The sequence below is a fragment of the Leuresthes tenuis genome, unplaced genomic scaffold (assembly GCF_036924035.1).
Source record: "Leuresthes tenuis unplaced genomic scaffold, fLeuTen1.0.hap1 SCAF_15, whole genome shotgun sequence".
NCBI lineage: Eukaryota > Metazoa > Chordata > Actinopteri > Atheriniformes > Atherinopsidae > Leuresthes > Leuresthes tenuis.
Genome location: NW_027325369.1, coordinates 15148749 through 15168585, shown reverse-complemented (window position 1 = coordinate 15168585; position 19837 = coordinate 15148749). Strand labels below are relative to the sequence as shown.

The window sequence follows — 19837 nt, the reverse complement described above, 5'->3', positions numbered from 1 at the left end:
AAAGACACGGTCAGATATAAAGTGGTGAACAGGAAGGTGCTTAAATGTAACACATCTTTGGGGCAGCAATTTTGAGGAGTCTCCTTTTGGTGTGAAAAAAGGATTTATTATCTCTTTAAATGGAAGTCAGACTGTTTTCCACTTCTTAACCCTCCGGGGATCTTTCCTCTGCTATAGTCTTCATTCTGAACTGGCTAAAACATTTAAAATCCAGTCAGAACGTTTTCCTGTGTTTATACTACAGGCAGCTCTATTGCTGCTATTTTAGTATCCAATGAAAGAAAGGTCTTTGCATACAGGCAAAGACAAAGGGCAGGGATTTTTCTCTGGCATGACCACATTTTTCTGAAAATATATCGGCTGCAGACTGAAGGGGAGACACAACAACAAAGCTTTGTGTTTCTTTATTTTTATTTAAAAAGCCATGTAATTATCTGGTCTGAATGGAAGTGACACACGCTGCTCATACGTGTAAATATGGGTGGACTTGAGGGCGGCGTTGGAGGAAAAGTCATTTTGGTTAAGTGTAATCATAGTGGATGAACATTTAGTCATAAAACAGCCAGTATTTATGATGAATATGTGCAAAGAACTTACTGTAGAGCTGCTAAAGAAAGACTGATATATTGTGTATATTGTGTAACACTTTTGGACTTTACAGTCTGTTCAGAAAAAACAGGGTTTTTTTTAACGTCTAACTTTTCTATGATCAGGCTATATTTGTTTGACTGATTGTTGGCAGGACTTCTTACCCCAAATGTCTTGGGCCAAGCTGCACTTCTCAAAACTTTTTCTTTCATGTCACAGAACTTTAAGAAAAAACAGCAGTAAACATGGAATATGTTGTTACGAACTACATGGTGCAGGGTCTATGGATGTAAGGCAGCAAATCTAAAAAAAGTTTAAAAGCCTCAATTTGTATCTTAATTCAGCAGAAGTGTACTGACACTGAGCTCTTCAACATCACAAAAGCTATTGTTTTAATGCTTCCCACACTTCACTCTCATATATTTTCTATTATATGACAAAATGTTGGGCTGAGTGCAGCTATCAATATGACTTGGACAAAGCTGACTTACGGCAATATCTAAAAAAAAACTAAAATCATTGAGCTCACCATATATATTTAGGATTATAAAAAAAAACACGTAAGTAGACCTAGTACAAGGAGCTCGTGTGACAGTACAATGGTCAGCGGCACGATCTCTGGCTTCCCCACACCACATATATTAATGTGCGTGTGAATGGGTGAAACCTGTCATGTAAAAGCGCTTTGAGTTGTTAACAAGACTAGGAAAGCCCTGTATGAACAAAAACAATTAGAGCTGTCTATTTTTGGAGAGAACACCCAAGACGCATATTCATAGCAAGTATAAGCATGCTAACAGTCTTATGACTAGCAGGTAAATCTCCCATTTTAGAATGAAGAATATGTTAACACAACTAAAGACACTTTGACATATAGATCAGCTGAGATACTACTATGCACTTTGGAAAAAATCCTCAAAGCTACTGTCATGAGTTAGTCCTGGAATATACTCACTTTTTAATTACACACCCACGCAACTTGCCATGTCCTATATTTACCTGTGTACTACGCCTGTTACCAGAGGGCCACATCAGATGACTTAGACCAGAAAAAAACATTGTTCCTTTTCCATTCAATTTTCCATTTCTCCAACAGTTTCCTCCATGCACGGCGTCTCCAAAATGTTACTGATCTCTCACCACCTATTTTTATAGGCATATTTGTCACTGTGCAGTGACAAAGATACATTGTAAAGATGCCGGTAACTACGGACTTTCTCTACAAGCATGTCTCTAAAACTTCTCACCATTTTTTTTTACCGCTGTTGACCCTATGACCCTACACTGTTAAATTTGCCCCACCTACACATTGAAGCACGCAAATGCGCAATGTTAATTTTGTGAGGACCTGCACAAATGATACTCCACAAACGCAGGATACGCGTTACATGTTTGTAATTAAAAGCAAGTATTTTTCTGGCCTCAAGCTTTTTTAGTACATGTCACGTAAACATAGACCACAACGACAGTGATAGGTCTGTTTGGTGGTGATGTGCTTATTTGCACAAAGCATAAAGATTTCTGACTTTTATATTTATGAAGACGTTGACTTCAGTGAAATAGAAAAGCAATATGTAACTGGCTGTAATTGTTTGTGGCTTGCTCGTAATACAAACTCAGTGACCAGTATTATGCCAATATTTTTATTTTGGCCGCTTTATGGACTGAGTTGGTTTTGAGGTCTTAGCTCTTTTCTATGTTATTTTCATTTCAGTAAAAGATACCATTGTTCAACATTTATAAGTTGAGACTCACTAACGTGAGCTGCTCAGTTCAGGAAGAGTTCAGGAAGAAGCTCAACTAGAGCATAGAAATCCCCTCGTCTCTTGACAGTTTGGTGGTGGATCTGCATAGTGAGGCAGACACATGTGGACTGAAAGCAGAGCTATTAATGATGCACAATTCTATTTTCAACAATCTCATTGTTCAGGTCTGACTCACAAAAACACTTTCAACAGTCGCAAAACCGAAAACTTCGTATTCACAGTTTTCTTCTTTTTGTGTTGTACAACTGACCTTCAAAGTAATGTATTTCTGTAGGATGTCTTTTTTTTTATGTCCTACACCTTTGTGTGGTAGCAATAGGGGTGGATATATTTATTGAATACATTATTGAGGTGTTTGTTTTAACACAAGCCATGTTTAAGTAGTTTTTAATGCCTAAACCTCAACCATGCTTTTTAATCCATAACCATGACTGATTGCATTGTCATGCCTAAACTTAACCAAGTAGTTTGAGATGAAACAGCAACTGAAAGTCCAAGGAAACTGAATTTAGAGACTGAATCTTAAATCTTAAATTTGATCATTTGATCCACTCTCCCACAAGTAGAGTCGTCGTGGCACTGAATCAGGCATTGAGTTAGGTCTACAGACTATTCTCCTAAAACTTTTTGATATTTTGATGTAGATTTTTTTTTCACAGATTCAAATCAGATTTGAGTCTAACTTAAGAGAAAACTTTTCGAAGCAACTCTAGTTGGATGATTTAATACATTTCCAAGGGCTTGAAAATGAGTTTTTACAACCTTATTACTGCTTCTATCTTTTGAGCATACTAACTTGCTGTGAAACACACAGTTTTTATGTCACTATCTAAGAAATCTGAAGATCAACTGAGCGAGAAAAGAAAAAACACCACAAGCCCCATTCTCCCAGTATAATGATGAAATGATTGTCTACTTCAAAATTTCAGACTGATGAATGAATCATCGTTACAAGCCCAAACACAGGAATCTCAGTCTGTTCACCTTCCTTGTGGGTTTTAATGTTCTAACCACACAGAGGACACAGAGGGGACACAGCAGATCGGAGAACAAGTGCTGCCTTGTTGAACCCTCACACTCGCACCTCACTGGCGTCCACTCGCCCCTCACTGGCGTCCACTCGCCCAGAGTGAGAGGCTGGATCGTATAACGCTGTCCTGTTTTTCTCATGGATTTTTGTGGTTTGAGCACAAACCTCTTCTGGCCGCTGGCCCGGGGATTTCAATTCACACAAACAGACGCTATCCAAATATGCTTCTGCCTGCACGCTGAAGAAGGGTCCAGTCTCACAGGATGAGTTTAGGGAGGAAAGGCACTTCACCAGTAAAGTTTATATCCTGTAATCCATCTGTGGAATTAAGTTGCCATTATCATTATGGGACTCGACACGAAAATAAGGCTGCCAAACTGTAATTTGATTCATACTGAGAATCACATGAATTAGGAAAATGGACTAAAGCATTGTGGGAAACCAGACCTTGTAAGTTTCTGTTTGTTTGTGGTCGGCTGATCACTGCTGAGGCGGAAAAAGTGACTCAGGTTTAAACATGGATGTTGTCAGAGATGACAGATAAAGAGGTGCCTCCGTGACCCAGTCTCAGGTCGTCTCATTTCCACACACAGTGGGGGAAATAGATAAGTACATCTACCCAAGTATTGATACTTAGTAATGCCTCAACTCCAGTTCATTTATGTAACGGCTTTGTTTTTGTAGTTTTGCACAGATCCACACCATTACTTATAGAATATTTATCGAACACAACTCACAAACTTTGTCTAAGAAAAGAGACTCACACAAAGCACAGAGACACAAATCAATCACAAAGAGATGCAAAATCACAAAAAAAACAAAATATTAAGTAAGTATTTTAACACTGGATCAAAACAAACCATTTTTTTTTTACCAGGCATAGAGTAAGAATGGACGTTGTAACGTGTCTACAGCAAATATAGGGGATATCCTTTAAAGTAGGGGGTAACAATTTTACAAAAGGTAAATTTTCAAGTTTAGCACCTTCCACCATTACTGGTGCTGGTGTAACGACTCATGTCTATATTTGGAAGCCAGGTTCAGTACACAGGAATACAGACAAGTCACCAGGGTGGGAAACTAACTAGTTTAACAATAAAAGGTGAGTGATTCAAAACAAAAGTTGAACTACTTAGAACAAGAAACAAGAAAAACTTAACCTGAAGAATAAAGGTCGACTCTTTATGCCGTTTTGCTGGTTTTACTTTGGAAAAGGATCCAAACTTTTCTCCCACCAACAGCTTTTTCTTGAGAGCCTCAGAAGACATTGTGGGATTTTTGTTCATATATAAACATGGTTACATCAAATAAATCCCACAAGCACTTTGATGTTTCACACTCACACACTTTAATTTGCACTTCCTTTAGCTCCTTGATCTTTGATAACCACTCCTCTCTGCATCTCCTTTCTGTAAAATGGATACTTTGCACCCACCATCTTGTCAACACAGCAGATTTAACTCGGGGAATAACAAATTCTCTCCACAGATGTCATGACACTGCTTAGTAGTGTCATTATATATACACCAGTGTTTTCCTCCATCCTCCATTGCTGCCGATAGGGCACTTCAAAGAAACTTTGCTAGAAAAGTGAAAGTAAGGATGATAGAAAACCAAATGGACTGAAGCAAGCTAAATGAACAAGAACAGAAACCACTAAACTAGCAGCGGAGCCATCTGTCTTCGCTTTCCACCGCAGTACAGTACAACAGCAATACTAAGCATCTGCTCAAAGATTTTCTTGAGCACACCACGACCTTGCTGCACTGTAACAGTCCAAAGGCCTACAGCAGACTGGTACAGTGCAGCAGGGGAATCCCATCTAACACCTTCCTCCTCTTTGCCCTTCTTTAACCGATTAACCTCTGCTAAACAGAGCGTGTGCAAAAGGCCACTCAAGCTGCAATTATAGTGCTGATTAGAGATCAGCTCCAGACAGGCTCCCTTTTTACTCCAGGGAATAACGCAGCTCAAGAGGGTGGAGGAGGAAATGAGAAGCCCCAAGAGGACAAATGAGAGGAAATGTGAACTGTAGCTTCAGATTTAGCCCAATATATGACACTGCAAATTTGCTGTTAGCATTACCTGGGGCGTAGTAATGCCATTTGTGGTGTAAGTTAGTCGCTCTGCAGGGGGATAGCTGAGGTTAGTGCAAGAGTGACATCTGCTGGCAGAAATTTGAGGTCATTACCAAACGGTCTCATTTTTACAAGGCCGTTTCCAAACAATTTGGAGCTCATCATTCAAGACAAGTTCAGCTCAAGGCAATGCTCAGAGAAATGATAAAAAAAAAATCCAGAGCTACATCTAAGACTCTTCAGGCCTCAGTGAGTATGGTAAAGTTCAGGAGCGTGTGTCTCATCTCCAAAAAGAACATGGCAGCACATTTTAGATCTGCAATAAGGCATCTGAACAAATCACAAGACCTCTTGAACAATGTCCTTTGGATGGGCTAGATCATAGTGGAGGTCATGATGCAAAGCAGCATGTTTGGTGTAAACCAAACACAGCAAAAAGACAAGAAAAGAGTCAGTGGGCCAAGGTCCAGACCTCAGCCTGATGGAAATGCTAATGCAGGACCTTCAGAGAGCTGTGCATGGACAAACGACCACAAACCTCATTAAACTGAAGCAACATTGAAAAGAGGAGAGGAACAAAATTCCTCGACAATGTGAGACTGATAACATCCACATGTCTGAAAACAAATACTTCAAGTTGGTGCTAAAATCATAGGGTGTATTTAGTTTTAAAACACTGCTTTAGCATTTTCACTTCATCTTTTTCCCTTCTGTAATTTTTTGTTTTTTCAAATGACAGTGATTTATGTCCTGTTGTTTTACCCCATTTAAATGTTCTGGTAAATGACCCGATTACAAGTGCAGCTGCTGCACCGCTGGTTTATAGTTGCACCAGGAAGCTGTACAAAAGGGTTTTTCAGAGTTCAACCTTTATTCAAAGAAACAATGAAGAGCACAGTCTGCTCAGAGTAAAGAACGCTAGAATGCTACAAGCCATAAATAATGGACAAAAAATAAAACCAAACCTGTTATAAGCATCATCAACTGGATTCCTTTGTTTGGGGGAAGATGAAAATTGACAAATGTGGTTCTTAAAAAAAAAAAAACCTCTTTGAAGTCATAACACCTCTTGAAAACAAAGTGAAATATGAATCTAAACACCGGTCATACACACTGAGGTCACTTAAGCACTGAGACAGCGATGCACACAGTTCCTTTAAGTGCCAGTATTCATACACTTTAAATGTGGGGTCTATAACAAAACTGCACTCATTCAGATAAAAGTCAAATGCTAGTAGAAAAAAAAAATAACAATAAAAAGATTACAGTAGGCTGAACCCCTGCCTCCTTAATTTTCACGTGTTAGGACAGAAATGCCACTACGATGTATAAAGGGGAGCCGCAGCGCCCGCTTTGTTCACCTCTTTAACCACATCACAGCATGCACATGGTGCGCTGCCGACTTAGCGACGAGCAGACAGCACACCTGAGTTCTTTAAACATCCGCTCAAAGTCAGAAACTCACAAGTAAACATTAGGAACAGAAAAAGACGTTTTTTTGTTCTCTTCTAATCGATGATGAAATGTGAGGAACGTACAATATCTACAGAAAAACATTCAGCACGCCTTTCATGTTTGAATCAATATAATTACTACTCTAAGATTAATGTCATCTTAGCATAGTTGAATTCATTTTTTACTTTATAAGAGGGGAAAAAAACAAAAGTATTGCAGCTCAGTCAAACTTTGGTGCGATTGCCGAGCAGAGCTAATAGAGGGGTTCCTGCCCCTTACAGAGCTACATAGTGAGGATGCACGCTTTGCATACAGGGCTGTGTTAAAGTTAGAATCCAGGGCTTCATGAAAATCTAGTTATTCAAGTACCCTTCAACGGCCGTTTATCTTCATTGTGCATTTTCTATACTGTACAATATATTTTATTACATATGGCTGATTTCAAATTGCATGTACAAGGTCAATCTAATACTGCTACACGATGTCTGAATCAAGGCTGCATGAATTTACTGGAAAGCGAAAGATTTCCAAAAAAAAAAAGAAAGAAAAAAAAAGACAAGCACATTTACGGTGCAGTCACTCGTGGTTTTGTTCTACTGGTCCGGACAAAGGAAAAAAAAAAAGCCGTTTGCACTGGCATTTTCTGGATCCAACCCAGTGAAGACATACGGAGACCACACGCTGACTGGGCAGCTTTTCTGTGAGTTGTTGACAACTTACAGAAAACAAAGCCATACGCTGGGATAAATCCGCTCCCAGCATTTATATTTTCCTTTTTTTATTTTTTTAACTCTCACAAAGATACCGAGACTTCCTGTGTTGCCGATAAAAAAATGGAGACATGCTCGGCAAGGAAATGGTGGTTTGGATGCCAGCTTGGTTAAAAGCAAAACAAGCACCGTGTGTTTGGATGTCTTTGGCCTGTGCTGCCTTCATATTCTGTAACATCGCACAAGAAATTATTCTGAAGCAGCCTGGTGGGCTTGGATAACACCAGGAGAAAGCAATCACACCAGAGTTTGTTGTAATCCATCTAAACTGGTCAAGTGTTAACACACCTTTAGCATTAAATGACATTGTAAAAACAATTCTTTTAGGGGGAGTATTTTAAGAGAAATGGAAAATTAGGGCTGATATCTTAAGGATTAACACTAGTCTTCTGAAAGCGGAATGGTATGAGTAAGATTGTTTTCTATGTCAGGTTTTCTACACTAAATAAAATAGTCTATTAATACAATAACTGAGGAGTAAAATTCAAACACAAACCACAAGCCTGTTATAACACAAAACCAAAATGAAAAAACGATTTAAAAAAATAAAATAAAATAAAAACAATGCATAGCATGAACAGCGTGGCAAAAATTCAGCTGTACTGCACTTCATACCTAAACCTCCGACAGGCTATTTGTTTTCACAAGTGAAAACAGGTGTGAGGAAAGTTTTTGTTGTTCCAGGTGGAGAGAGCGGCGGTGAGAGTCTAAAGTGCTCCTGTTAAAATCGAGGGAAGGAGAAGAGAGGGGAGGGGAGAAAAAAAGAAAAAAAGAAAAGCAAGACGTTTCTTGGGGTCAACAGAAGGTTCGGGTGCAAGGAGACTCGCGATTCCTTCCTTTTAACACTGCTGCCCGGGATCACAGCTCCTCCAACTCTGCGGACTCTGCGATGCTCTTCTCAAAAGGAGTACGGAGGCGTGTGAAGCTCCACGCAGGCCTCTTTAGGTGTCCTCCTCCTCCTCCTCCTCTTCCTCCTTACGGTTGCCCACCACCCTCTTCCTCAGAGCTTCATCGGGGTAACCCAGTCCCTTAGGTTCTGGGCGGCCCTCGGGAGATCCTCTCCGCTTCCTCCAGACCTCATCCTCTTCTTCTTCCTCTTCATCCTCTTCTTCCTCGCCGTCAGCCTCTTGGGCTTCGTCTTGTTGCTGGATTAACCTCGCCTGCTCCATTGCCTGTTTCTCTGCAGAATAACATTTTAAAACAGCCATTGGTGTGAGTTCATGAGCCAGCTGCAAGCAAAACTCTAACCAGAACATTTGTACTGATCCGTATCTATATTCTAAATATCTACGGCCCACTGAAGCAGGATAATCTCGTATGAAACTCACTCTGGTAGTAATCAGAGGAAGAAAATCGTCTGGAGGGAAAGACGAAGTCTGCGATGAACACCAGTAACTGTCAAGACAAGACATTAATAACCTTTAAAAATCGCCGAGAGCAATTTTCTTTAGGTTGGCTTTATGACAACTATCATATGCTTAATATAGCTCAACTTGTTTCATAAAAAAAAAAATACTCACCAGACCTAACACAAGGCCTGAAAAGAGGGTGGCCAGGCCAAAGATAATATATGAACCCCAAACAGGAATCCCCAGCTGTTCCGTCATGTAGTTATGGCAACGCTGGAAAACATGACAACATTCTAACACATTGCTGGTCTTCAAATAACAAGAATTTTTCAACACAAGCCAAGACTTAAATCACACACAGAGCACATTTACCAGCATCAACCAAGCAAGCAGTTTAATAGTTAGTTTAGATTCGACTTCTTCTCAGTCCATGTATTTATTTGGAAGGGTCGAACGTTAATTTCTTCAAAAGGAGGAATCTAATGATCCTCTGGCACCACAACCACACCCTGCCTTTCAAATACTGTCCGAATACAAACCATAGCAATGTGTATGTGCATTATACATCTGTAAACCTCTTTAATGAAAACAAAGTACGATATCTGAAGAGTTTTGTTACAGTGTAATTAGTCCTACAGGTATGTACCTTACTGTATGTAATGCCTTTAAGAGTGACTTACCCGGATAAACATGGAGAGCTTGAACAAAGCCGACATGGAATTCATTCTGCCAAAGGAGAAATGTAACATGACACAACTTCAAAATCATTGCAAAGACTGAACACAAAATGTGACAAGATACAGACCGGAGGGGGTGCCCGTGTGTCTGCCTTCTAACAGACAAAAAGATGCTAAGAGTATCTGATGTCATTTTCTTCTATTAACAAGCAAAGAACTACAACAGCAACGCCGACGAACCTAATTATTAAATGACTTCATTACAGATTGGAGCCTAAAAAAAAAAAGAAGAAGGAAATATTCTTTTCAAACTTACAAAAATGAGGAAGGCCCAAACCAAGAGGACACAGGCTCAACTGCTTTCCATTTCTGCTCATCGACAAAGCTGAGGAAGTCATCTTTCGTACGAGCTCCCTGGTACTTCCGGAAGAAGCCATCTTTACAGCTGAAAGACACATACTCAGTTACTTTAGTTAATGTCATTTAGAAAATATGCTTTCATCTTCCTACTAATTTAAATTTTATTAAATAAATATCTTCAGCTGCTTCACAAACATCTGTCCCTATTTACTTGGATTTAAAAGCAAAACTTCTGACGATATAAAATAACCAAGTCAGTGACTACAAATGTTAGTGTGACTGCAAGTGACTTCTAAAATGGAGAAAGTTGGTGATCTAAGGACACATGCAATTCTAAATCAGGTTAAAAGCAGTCTTCTCTCACAACTCAGCAGCCACAGACACACGGAAGTAATGAAAACCACAAAATAAGCAAGAACTTACTGGTAAATAGTAGGAAGTGAGGTTATGATGAATCGCCCGCTCAGACCTTACAGAGGGAGGAGACAAGTTAGTGTCAGTGAGCAGAAAGGAGCACTCTGACTTTGAAATTACTGTCACCGTGTTCCTCTTTAAACATGCAGCTGCATGTGTGGGGTGAAGGCAACTGAACAACCTGAAAAATCTGGTACCAAATGCCTGCTGGCTCTGAGCCACAGTAAAGCCATTTTCACGCATGCACTCGAGTCCTGAAATGTTCTGGAGATGGTCCGGAGTGGTGATGCAAATGCTCTAAACATTTGCTCTGGAATTCTTGGGGAGATTTTCCACCCAGCCCCCCTAGTGAAATTTCCAGAATATCACTAAGTGAGACGATGTAGAAACAGGTCTGTAAATAATTCAGAACATTTACTGCCACTGTGCATGCGTGAGTCTGTCCTTGCGGCTGACCCGTTTGCTGCTTTTCGCTTGCTCCCAACTATTGTGGATATGCAGATAAATGTAATACTCAACTGCCGAAAAAAAACAAACCAAATTGTTCACACTCTCAAAATCTTCCATGTTCATGTGTATAAATGGCCCAAGTTTCCCTCAAATCTATTGAAATGGCATGTAGGTGACTCCACCTGAAGGTAGCATTGACAAGCATTATTTTATGGTACTGTTGACTCTTTGTGCATTACGAGGACGTTCAAGTCAAGACCAATTTCTAATGCCTATAACAACTTTTTCCACTAAAACACCTTTGGTTATAAACGACTAATAATTAAGCAAATGTATCAATTTTTTTAGCAAAGGTTTCAGCAAAAAATATACATAACAAGCTTCACTGGTCATCACTGCAGAGTTGTAATCCGTTTAAGTTATTACATCCTGGGGTTTAGGCGTACTGAACTGCATATAAAGCAAAAATAATCAGCTGGGACATAGGTCTTTTAGGTCTACCTGGTTGTTCTGTCACATCCACCTTGGCTATGTTGACCCCCATGTCCTCCCCCCAATCCGCAAACTCCTTCCACACCGACTGGAGCTGCTGGCATGCTGGACACCAGGGTGCGTAACTGAGAAAAAGTAATAAATGAACAAACAACTAAATAAATAATACTCAGATAATACAGCACAATGACTCAGGCTAAAATGTTTGTAACTACTCGCGTTCTTCATTAGCCGTTAAGTTAGCTCACTGGCTAGCACGCAACTCTGAGAATCTGGTTAGCTAAAGATGACAGCTGTTTGCAATGTTAAGACTTTTTCACAATTTATAAGGAATAAATTAAGGATGACAATGTGATAAAAAAGATAACGCCGAAAAGCGAGACTTGAGGCTGACCGCACGCGGGAATTCATGCTCCGTTTAAGCGAGTTCAAAACAAAACTAACAAACTAGCCGAATAGCCGTTAGCACGGCGCATTAGCACACTGACAATTCAATCATCCATTCTCCTGTCAGGATTTTCTCCCAGTTCCCATCGGTCACTTCTTTGAGGCTGTCCGGCTTGGCTGACACTGGCAACGATGTTAAATATATTCCTAAAAGTAAAAAGGAGATCCAGAGGCGGAGTTTTGTTTGCCGTAATAAAGAAAACATTATTGTGCTCGTGCTGCTACTACTGGCTAGCAAACACGCCATCTCCAGTATGTCAGACAGCCGTTGCTCACTTCCGTCATGCGTCTGTACGTCAACAGCTCTGACGTCAGATAGATAAATATATATCTATATATATATAGATAGATAGATAGATAGATAGATAGATAGATAGATAGATAGATAGATAGATAGATAGATAGATAGATAGATAGATAGATAGATAGATAGATAGATAGATAGATAGATAGATAGATAGATAGATAGATAGATTTAATATTTTCTTTAACGACGAGTCCTCCGTGGCATTTTGAAGTATAAACACTTGTTGTCTTTAGGAAAGATGTATTCAAGGGTAGTAGTTTATTCTTCTTCCATATTCCATATAAACGTGCACAAGTATGTCCTCCTTGATGTTGTTTTCCTTCACATATTACTCAGGTAAACTTTCACTGCTGCAAAATATTTTGAATTTGTGTATTTGGTTACCAGCAGGAGGTGCTGCTGTTCCCTCAAATAACCGACAAAACAAGTAGAACTGGGGCACATAACCGTTTACTTTAGGATGGGTATCAAAATCCACATCACAATAGTTTGTCAACACTTACAATCAAAGAGTCGCCAAAAATAAAACAAAAACATGACAGCTTTCTTGCAACCTGTTTGATTAATGGACATTAGTAAAGCTATATGACAACCTATATGTATTCCTTTGTGTATTATATGTGACGTTGTTACAAATATGGTTGAGGAGTCTTTGCAATCATTCTTAAATTGTACTAACTATGCAGTATATTCAAGCTGCAGTGGAGAATGTACAAAATGTATTGTTATAAACTATATAACCGTTATTGTCAAAACTACAGAGTCAATGTTTTTGGTGCAGAGTTACATGTTTATGTGTTTGCATCAAACTAACACAGCAGAAGAGAGAGTCTATCCTTTGATTAGAATAGTCATGATCCAAGTGTTTCCAATTTCTTTTTCAAATGTCACAAGCAAAGTTAATCTAATTTGGCTTAAAGTTAAATTGCAAGTGGTGATATGATGTGTTGGAATGGAGAAAGGTGTAACATTGATGGATGGAAAGGTCACTATTGCTCTTTATTTGGGTAAACTCTTTTTAATAGACACCCAATCAGAGGGTGCATCACGCTGTGTCGCTTGTTGGAGTTTTTTTGGAGTTTTATGGATGCATTTTGAATGAGATTACAAGGAAGCTCGCAAACAGTTTTGAAGTTGCTGGGTGCAAGATTGGCTAATTAGGAGCAGTCTTCTTTTTGCCCCAAATGAAAATCCTAAGCAGTTATAAAACATACACCTGTGTTCACTTTACCAAGTCATAGTCGATGGGTCATTATATTGATTTCATACATACGTATACATGTGTATTTTCTATAATGTTGTCAAGCTAGATGTTACCTTATTTTGAGAAGAGGTTGTAGCTAGAAAAACAAAAATATGTATCGCTGAGGCCCGATATCTGTTCATAAGTATTGAATAATTCTTTTTTAAAACAACACAGCACATTGATAAGGAGGAGCAAATTTAGCAAATGACACTGTAACAACAGTCTTTTCATAATTCTGAATGCATGCCCGTGTGTGTGTGTTTTAGTCTTGCTCCTCTGCATGAGAGGACGTCATTCTGAGTGAATGTGCAGAAAGAGAGCAGTTATTATTGCTGGAAACCTGCAGGCAGATTGCACCGGCAGCCGGTTATCAGTGCACCTCACACTCTAAAAATACCCTGCAGATGACATCCTTTTGTGCCCCTTCCATCGGCCCCTTTCTACAGCCATCAGCTCTGCTCCACTTGCAGCAGAAAATGAATCTCCTTCCTGCTCAGCAGTCATCTGTTCCCCTCCTTTAACTCTGAATGACAGTAAGGAAAATGACTGGCAGACCGGGAGTTGTAATTTTGTTTGGTTTTGTTCACCTGTACATTTCTGTGCTGCGTCTGCAGCTGGCTGGAAGCAGGGACTCTGTGCTAAATGTACCTAAATTCGCTTTACAATGCCTCCGACACTGATATTGCTTTTTGAGAAAAGATTTCCTCTGTAGAGCCCACTGATGTGATAATAAACACTGTTGGCTCTGCAAGATTCAGATTTTACATTTAATTCGCTGTTAATTAAACTGTTTATAGCTGGCCAGAGGCTGATTGTTTCCATGGTAACTTCTCTTCTACTGTGGAGCTTGCAGGAATTACAGACATTTTTGTCCTTGAACAATTTTTACGTTTTAGCATTTCTTCTCTAGACATGGTAGTTCATACTTGACTTGAAGCAGCGATAATCTATATTCAAGTTAAAAAGGGGTCAAATAACAGTTTAGCTTGATAACTTCAAATCCCATTACTCTACAGTTCCTCTAGACTCTACAGTGTGTTTTTTACCTCTCAGCTTAGTTTAGGTTTTAATGGCTCTGGTATATTCTCAGAACCGTAGAGAGAGAGATTTCGATTACGATGCCATCACAGCCAATTTAACAACAGGCAGCAAGATGGTCCTTTGCTAATGTTGCAGATTCAGCACAAGATAAAATAAAACATCTATCCTGTCAGTTCTTGTAACACCGCTATAGAAAACGGGACAATCTACAACAGTACGATGGTCAAGAAAAAAATGTCCTCAAGATGTTATTGCGCCTCTGTCCACCACAATATTACTGTTAGCAGCAGGTATTTTCCATTAGCAGTAATTGTCACAACTGTAGGATATTATTAAGCCCGGACTCATGGGCAGCTTGGTTGAGCAATGGTCATAACTCAAATCTGCTAGTAACCGGACTCCTCCTCTTTTTTCCAGTGTATATGCACGAGAATGTAATCGATTTATTGACTGAAGTGTGTCCAAAACCCCAACTCTGCAGACTGTGTGAGTGAGTTTCTAACTTTCTCTGTGAAAGACAGTCGTACATTTAAATTTAGCCGAATTCACTGCACAGACATTGTCTGTGAGTCATTTGCAGCAGAATGCAGGACAACATGAGGATTTTTAAAGAACTGCGGCAGTCTGGAAATGCTTTAAGTGACCACAAGTTCACGCATAGTCTCATTGGGCTAGTTTTTAGTCAAAATTAGTTGACTGAATAGTTGTCTTGCTTTTAGTCTCTGTGATGAACTAGCAGCCTGTCCAAGGTCTACGCTGCCTCTTGCTCAAATCAAATTTCAGTATCCATTTTGTGAGTTCTTGTCCCATTTTCAATAAAACAGACAATGAATCAGGGTATTCATTAGAGTGGGACTTTTGCGACTGACTAGCTGCAGTGGAATATGGGAAACGTAAAAAAGATGGGAAATTAACTGATGCACTTTGGCACTCTCACTGCTGCACCATCTGATGGACTAGTTTCTTGTCTGTCTAGCGGTCATAATAGCCTTAAGTTTTTTTCTTTTCAATAGATTCAAGGTTACTTACCTCACTTACGTCAGACCTACAGCTCTATCTGTGCATGGATGTAAAAGCTATCAGTACTCAATTTGATGTGCTATTGTGCAGCTTTTCAGCTTTCAGAGACTGCCCACGTGACAGCTGATGGATTTCAGTAATTTCAAGGTTTCAAGAGTGATGAGAAGTGGCGGAGCGTGGGAGTGAGGTGGAAGAGCAGCACAGTGGAGCCTCTAAAATAATGGCTGCTTTACACAACATTTTACAAGAGTGCCAGTGTCTCTGAATAGCTCATCTGTCTTTGTCTCCTAAACAATATTTCCATCCTAATTCTGCAGTACCTTCTAGTAATCTAAAGCTGCAGTAATATTAAAAGATGAGAAAATTAATAAATATGTTATTGATTTTTTTTTGTCAGTACAAAAGCATTTAGTTTCATAGTGAAGCCATTGGTTGTTCGCCCACTAGCTATTATTTGTACAAACAAATGGTTGTGAACAGGGACACATGGTCACATTAAGGAGTAGACCACAGGCTGCAGTTTGAGTGTCATTTGTTTTAGTGAGCTGATTTACTGAAACTAGATGGAAAACATTTTTCCATGATATTTTTTAGCTCTTTATCTAACTATCTATACAAATAAAGAATTGTGTTGCCTTTTGTCAGTATAAATCTATAATCTTATCTGCATTTACTGACAACAGAAAGTTAATGGAAATGAACACAGGCTACATAATATTAATCATTAGCAGCATTAGATTGCTTTTTTCTGTTTGCTGCCCTGTTCCATTAATTCACACGCAGACATGAGGAGCATCAGAGGCACAGCATGTAATATCATAGATGAAGGAAGGTCATTTCTTGTCTGTATGCACATCTGTGAATTATTTGGGAAAATGTCATGACTGAGCTAGGTTAAGAGTTAAAGTAAGATTGCTGTTTAAAATTACCAAGCCAAACATGAATGATTAAACGGCCACTAAAACTACATGATAATACGAGCAGTGTTCTCTGCTCTGAGATGCTGGGAGCGCGTTAACTGAGGTTGCTGATTAACAGATGTGAGGTGCACTAACAGGGCAAACCAAGCTGAATTTGCTTCAGTCAAACCGAACAGCTTAGATGTGAAATGACAAACTCACCCACAAGATGACATTTTTTGATTACTTTCCACCTGCTGACTAATTCACCAACATTATTAAAAGAAACACACAGGGTAACTAATACAGGCAGCCATGTCCTGCTGACATCACAGCACCAGTGATGTGAAGATGTTCCACCATGATTGCCTGTGGTGAAGCAGGTGTTGGTGGTGACAGCTTAACTCTGCACAAAGTAACTCCTGTTCTACGAGTGAGCCTTCTCACATCTGCTGTGTTGCATTGCAGTTTGGTGTACACAAACTCTGTTTACGAAGTAATATCAGTAACTCCGGTTCCAAGAGTACATGTGCAGTCCCTTAACATCCACAGTACAAGCTCATCAACTTGGACCTTCATTCCTCAGGGCAAAACGTTTGGTCTGCGTTACGTATCAACTCAGCTCTCCTCAAAAATGTACTAATTTCTTCTTCATTTCTATATTTCTAAGCAATTTAAATACAACCCGGTTCTGCAGATTCTATGGGATTGAGGCAGAAAAGGTAGCAAGTTGTCAGATGATGCAGCTGCAGAGACACTCTATTGTTTATACTATTTTAAGGCAATGCTGTTTAAAATACTCTGACCATGAGAATGATGAAAATATTTAAGAACAACATCAATCATTATCTGTTTTTGCATCTTCCATTAAAATGTGCTGCTTCAGCAGAATCCGAGCGATGCAGACAAAACTAACAAAGACTGCTCAACACACACAGTAGCAGAAAAGTCTAACCTAGCAAGTACGGCTAAATACCAGCTGTTCCACCAATCTAAACAACATCTGGAGTCACTGGACCGTCTCTAATTACATGTGAGAATTCATGTCTTACCTCAGGTCCTCTCATACATCTTACTCATTTTCAAAGTGTGGACCTCTGCAATGCATTCACCGCCAACAGAACACCTTACAAGCTTCAGGCGACATTAAGACAGCCACTCAGTGTGGATAATAAAATGTGATGTTAATCTAACAGCACTTTTAATCATTTCCTTTTTAATGGAAGGAAAGAAACCAGAGTTCTGCCTTATTTCTTTTAACGTGACCCAAATTCATTGTAAAATGTGGCCCCAAAATGATTTCAAACAAAAGTTTAACTCCAAAAAACCTGAAGACAGGCAAATGATCGCCTTTATATTCATGCACAGCACAATTCGTGTGAAATGAAAGCTGAGTGAAAAACTGAAGAGAATATCTTTTATTGCTTTCTACCATCTTCCTCTGTTTGCACTGTTAATGAGTTTATTTCCCTCAGTGTAAAATCTAAACAACAGTAATTGCCTTGAAAAAAGAAATAACATCTCCTGCTGCTCTCATGACATCTATAAATCACTCTGCATCCCCAAATCACATTGACTCTCCTACATAATGCCTCTTCTCATTTGTTGAGTCGGTGGAAACAGTATCTGTAGTCCTTAGCTCAGCAGCCTCCAGAAGTGTCAAAGCCTCAAACTACTGAACCTTCTATCCACTGATTAATGCGTCTCCAACCTCCCTCAGCCTCAGCTCATGGGCCTCTGAAGGTGCCACATGGTGATGATTTATTTTCTTCTGTCGCATGAGGGAAAGTGTTGGACTCAACCCTCATGACATGCTTAAATGTGGATGATAAATGTTTTTTCTGATGGTGTGCATTAATTACGCTCGTAAGATGGGCACCAAGATAGGCATTACTCATTTCCAAGCACTTCACATCACTCTGAAAAGCAGAGAAATGTTGACTTTGTCAGTGTTAATATTTCACGACCTTTTAAAAATTGCTCACAATTGCACAATTTCCACTTTAGGTAGGATAAAAGTTATTCGTGATTTTCTGACTCAGAAAGGTCTTCAGAAATTGATGAGTTTTCCCGACGTGCTTTTAATTCCATCCCCTCCCCCGCCGATGATCTGTCATGCACAGTCTACACACAAAGCTATCCCCTCATAAGTTACGACTTGTGTTTTCACATCACACCAAATAGGCCACTAGTTTTATTCAAACTGGTTTTATACGATCAGCCATTATTTTCATCCTTGATTTCCTGATCATCAGTTTCTTGGAACCAAAAGTCCTGACAGCCAATTATTTTTTCTGTTTGACACTTAAATGAATAATTAAAATGGTATTTAATAAGCTAAACTTTCAGAGTCTTTCATTTAAAATTCAAAGCTAGCTTGCTGATATGTTTAGGCCTTTAAAAATATATATATCCACTCACTTGATTTTGTCATGTCATGTGAGTTTTGACTGTGGAATTAACCAAAGATTTGAAAGAACATATCATATATGTACTGGCGACCTGTCCAGGGTGTACCCCGCCTCTCACCCAGTGACTGCTGGGATAGGCTCCAGCCCCCCCGCGACCCAACCGATGGATTGAGCGGGTATAGAAAATGGATGGATGGATCTATATAATATACGTATTCAGTGTTACAAAACATGATTCTCATACATACTTCTCCGTGTATGTACCAATACACAAAACTTTATTAGCTTCAGCATGAAGTTTCAATGGTTTGGAACAAGTAGCTTGAATGATGTGGTACCTCTTTCCAGTGGGTCTTCTTCCCAAACACTCCAGCTGGATACTTGATATCTTGCTGCATGAAAGACAAAGAAATAAGACATTTCCACAGTATTCCTTTAGAAGAAATCAATGCACCATTGCATGCAACGCTTGGCTTATGTCACATTTTCTTCGTCATTTCCATATCTCTTTTAAACCTTTGTGTTTGCATGTCTATACTTTGTTTTACCCTCATATGTAAATGAAACAAACTGCAAAAGGTAGTTGCAGAGCTTTTGGTAAAATTGGGCAATTTTTCACCACAGCAAGTCTTATAGTTTAATGACCATTGGAGGAAATACCCCCTATTTTGTGTCTCCACTGCAATGTAATATATAGTCATAATTTGTAGAACTACATTTATAATGACTTTTGTAGCTCCTATCTCAGAGCCAGTACTCTTACGGAACAAGAGAAATTGTTAGGTGATTGTACAGTGTTTTGAGGCACCAGATTGATTTGATTAGGGTCTGGTGTGAAATACAGTCTATCAAAGGGGTCTGTTACACCAAATCGACATGAAGAACCAGCACTAATGAGAGACCCCTCGCATCGTCTCCTTGTATCACCAGCAGCGTATAAATCTTTTTTTAAAAAGCACTTGAACACACTGTAAAAATGACATTGAAGAGCAGCCGATTGTTCAAAATTGAATTTATTTGTAAAAAAAAAAAGTGGT

At 39.3% G+C, this 19837-nt stretch overlaps 1 protein-coding gene across 1 annotated transcript; it reads right to left on the bottom strand.

The window, feature by feature from the left end:
- Positions 1 to 6314: 6314 nt before the first annotated feature.
- On the bottom strand, positions 6315 to 12151 carry tmx1 (thioredoxin-related transmembrane protein 1). The gene is made up of 8 exons (XM_072366081.1): positions 11918 to 12151; positions 11439 to 11554; positions 10497 to 10542; positions 10030 to 10158; positions 9717 to 9762; positions 9208 to 9309; positions 9016 to 9082; positions 6315 to 8867 (listed from the first exon to the last, which is right to left on the bottom strand). Exons 1-8 carry the CDS (start codon positions 12121 to 12123, stop codon positions 8629 to 8631), a joined length of 951 nt encoding a protein of 316 aa, XP_072222182.1. The 5' UTR covers positions 12124 to 12151; the 3' UTR covers positions 6315 to 8628.
- Between the last annotated feature and the right edge of the window lie 7686 nt (positions 12152 to 19837).